At 35.7% G+C, this 3,755-nt stretch overlaps 1 protein-coding gene across 1 annotated transcript; it reads left to right on the top strand.

Annotated features, from left to right (window-relative positions):
• The first annotated feature begins 1,210 nt into the window (after positions 1–1,210).
• Positions 1,211–2,791, top strand: LOC143565776 (protein THYLAKOID ASSEMBLY 8, chloroplastic-like). The gene is made up of 3 exons (XM_077052643.1): positions 1,211–1,217; positions 1,637–1,953; positions 2,381–2,791. Exons 2-3 carry the CDS (start codon positions 1,639–1,641, stop codon positions 2,780–2,782), a joined length of 717 nt encoding a protein of 238 aa, XP_076908758.1. The 5' UTR covers positions 1,211–1,217; positions 1,637–1,638; the 3' UTR covers positions 2,783–2,791.
• The last annotated feature ends 964 nt before the right edge of the window (positions 2,792–3,755 follow it).

The raw sequence follows: 3,755 nt of genomic DNA, 5'->3' as shown, positions 1-3,755 counted from the left end.
TCGCAAACTTAATCTGAAACGAGTCTTATGGTAGGTGGAGAATTATCATTCTTATGCTACATGGGTCTAGTGGTGTAAACGAGCCGAGCCCGAGCTTCACTAGGCACAAGCTCGGCTTGTGGGTTGTTATTTCGAGCTCGGATTGGCTCGACTCGTTTATTATTTATTAATTAATTTGTATACATACTAAATTCTTTAATATATTTTAAGAAAAAACCTTACATGAGCCTATAAGCTGTGAAGTGGTAAATTAATAGAGAGAAGTCTGAAAAAGTTAACACTAAACAATAAGGCTTAACAACTAAAAAAGCTTTATTTAAGGCTTGGTCTTCCTTCTGAATCTAAAAGAGTCGACTCGTTTTGAGCTTTTTATCGATTCACGTAAATTGGATATGAATTTTTTAAGAGTTGCGAGGCCATTAATGACATCACTAACGAGTGACAAACAGGTCTAGATAACCCGACCCGACCCATCTGAGAAATAGTGAGTTTGGGGGATTAGCACCATCATCCTGTCGATTATGGTCTGAAATCAGTTAGCAGACAAACAGACATTTGGAAGTCTGATAGGTAAATAAATGATGAATAAATCTTCATCGTTTTTTCTTCGCTGATTGGTGCTTAATTCATCAATATATGTTGGCTGCTTATTTTATTGGTTGATTGAATATGCACTCCAAGTGTTTGATGAAATGTCTCAATGAAATGACCAAATTTTATTTTAATTTATTATTATGGAGACTGCTGCAATTTTACTTATTTCAATTACTTTACTTGAATCTCAAGTATTAATATTAATAACAACTTCATTTTAATAATTATTAGCATGAATTTTTCATAATTCGAGACCTGTAAAACCAACGGGTTCGTGAGGTTTTTTTAATTAGTTGAGCCCTGTTAACAAACTGGGTTCTTAAGATTTGGCTCAAGAATGATTGGCGAGATTTGGAGCAAGTTCACAGAAAAAAAAAACTTTATTACAACTGCAAAACTGTTTTAATATACTAGTAAGCCCTTAGTTGATTACAAGCCCATATCACTTATCAATCGCAGACTGCAACGTCCAAGTTTGGAACAACCGAGACTGACAACCGATTCTCCGAACGATTTCAGTCATTTGTAGGTTTCTTGTTTCTCCTACTTCCGAACAAACCGAATCATCCACCGACTGAACGACTGCAGAAACTTAAACCCCGTTGTCGTTTTCTCACAACCCCGTAAGTTACTCGTTTCTAAGCTTCTTTTTCTAGTTAGGCTGGAAAACCTTATGGCATTGTGTTGTTTACGTAGAACTGTTCAATTTGTTACTACAATTTGGTGTTTTCAGTTATGATTATGTAGTTACTATGTTATGAAAATGATGAATTAAGGATATTAATCGGGCCCATATTGAATGTTTACCCAACCCGTTTTGGCTCGTTTATGTTTTTCATTTTGCTGCCGTTTACCATAATAATCTAGGTTTAATTGTATCTAGTTGTTGAGTTTTTCTGTTTACAAGAACCTATAATTAGTAATTTAGTATGCATATCTACATATTAATCTTTATAATTGTGTACAGTATGCTATCAGTTAAAGAATATAAACACGAGACAAAAAAAGATAGTTAACGTGTCAACCCGAACCCATTTTACAGGCATGGCAATCAGGAGTATGAGTTGTGGTGGTTTAATGGGATTTCCGTCATTAGAAGTTGGGAAGAAAGATAAAGTAAGGATGCGGGTCACAATGAGAGACAGAAGCAAGAACAGGAAACCGTTGCAGAAAGGACGAAATTTAAGCATCGAAGCGATCCAAACGGTTCAATATCTTAAGCGCGCATATAAATCTTTCACAGATGAACGACAGCAACGACAAGTTATTGAGTCAAAGTTTAGTAGATTACTTAAGTTTGATATGATGGCTATACTATGTGAACTCCTTCGCCAAGACCATTGCCAGCTGGCCCTTATGGTGAGTTTGTTTATTTGGTTTATATATATATATTATATTTATATGAAGGGGTGTTCATTTAATAACTAAGATAATATGTTAAGAACTGCATAATGCATTTCTGCCTGTTGCTTTACACGTGACACACAAGGCGGTTATATATATTATAATGATTGTTGTTTAGTACACTACCAGTTTTAGGTAAAGAACCGGAATAAACACATGTATCTATTGCTTAAACTGTGATACATAATAACAATTCTCGAACCGCATAACCACCGTCTCGTTTCTTCTCACACTGGCCAACACATGGTTTCGCTGCTCTCGTGGCTCTTTTCTTAAAATTTGATTATGTATTGAACGTGCCCGTATTTATAATATTACTTTTAAGTTTTATATACAAGCTTAAGTTGAAACCATGGTCTAATACTCACTATTCTTGATGTAGGTATTTGCAGAGATTCAAAAGGAACATTGGTACAAACCTGAGGTATCATTATACGGTGAAATAATCTCGGTTTTAGCAAAGAGTGCATTGTATGATAAGGTTGATCTCATTGTTCATGATATGAAAGCAGAAAAAGGTAGATTGGAGGCTAAGACAGAAGGGTTTAATTTGCTATTGGAATCTTTGATGAGTTACAACCTCATTGAGTTTGCCATGGATTGCTTTGAGCTGATGAAAGAGGTAAATTGTGAGCCCGATAGGTCAACGTTTAAGTTATTAGTCGGGCAGTTAGAATCGAAAGGAGAAACCAAACTTTTAGAAATGATCAAGAAAGAAGCTTATAAATGTTATGGTGATACGATCACATTTGTAAATGAGCCAGAAGAGATTACAATGAAGTAAATTGTTTTTGTAATAATCTTTAGTTTGATCGAATATATATGAGTTTGTCACTTTGTTGATATTAGTTTGGTTGCAATTTGAGGTTAATAAAGAGTTGTTTATGGTCTTCTTAACTCCTTTGTTATAACTTATATTTACAGCCTGCCAACCCTTTTATGGCCCATTTAACAACTTTATAAAACCAATTTATGGCCCTCTTAACTCGTCAAATAAATATATGGGCCTTATCAAAGGTTCATTAATCAACCACAAAACCAACCCATTGCCACTCCTATGCAACTTGATGAAAGTTGTAATAATTGGCGTATCAACCAATATTGTTAGTTTTTGATACTACATGGACTCTCGAGAGGGAAGTTTCACAGCCCCGGCCACTTTTATTTATATTATTAGGGAGAAACCAAACACAATTCTTAAATATGTAATAGAGTAATAGGCGATCTTTGTATACTCGGGATTGATCCTCCGCTCATGGCTAGTCGCTTTCGCTAAAGCTTTAATGAGATTATATACTCTAACACATACACACCGTCGTGACAGTCACCAGACATCATTTGTTTGATTATAGGCTCATGAAATTATATATTAACTCGCATACCTAGCTAGTTTACGAGGGATCATGCATTACATACTTATTTCCACATGTTTCATGGGTTTAAAACATCGCACGCTTACACAATTATATATTGCTTTGTTAGGTCATAGTTTGCAATCTTTTTAAACACTGATTGTAGAAATAAAATGATTCATTACATGGGAATAAAAAAAGTGGTGTTTGGTTGCTCAAGGGAATGGAATCATCCATTACACATGGAATCTCATTCCATCAAAACTATTCCTTCCCACCCCCTTCTTTTTTCTCATTCCATTCCTCCTTCACCCTACTTTCTCAACAACACTACCACCTAACAGCCACCACCACCACTACCATTGGCACCACCACCAACTCCGCCGACACCGCCGCCGCCGCTGA

Source organism: Bidens hawaiensis, unplaced genomic scaffold (assembly GCF_021521415.1).
Source record: "Bidens hawaiensis isolate Kalapana, Puna unplaced genomic scaffold, B.hawaiensis_p1.1 tig00022524_1, whole genome shotgun sequence".
Lineage (NCBI taxonomy): Eukaryota > Viridiplantae > Streptophyta > Magnoliopsida > Asterales > Asteraceae > Bidens > Bidens hawaiensis.
Note: the sequence above shows the minus strand (reverse complement) of the source record. Positions and strands in the feature narration are given on the sequence as shown.

What these genes read in the sequence shown, in the direction of transcription:
- LOC143565776 (XM_077052643.1), top strand. Translation starts at nt 1,639, where the DNA reads ATGGCAATCAGGAGTATGAGTTGTGGTGGTTTAATGGGATTTCCGTCA. An exon ending in ATTGCCAGCTGGCCCTTATG is followed by an intron (nt 1,954 to 2,380) that starts GTGAGTTTGTTT and finishes TTCTTGATGTAG; the next exon opens with GTATTTGCAGAGATTCAAAA.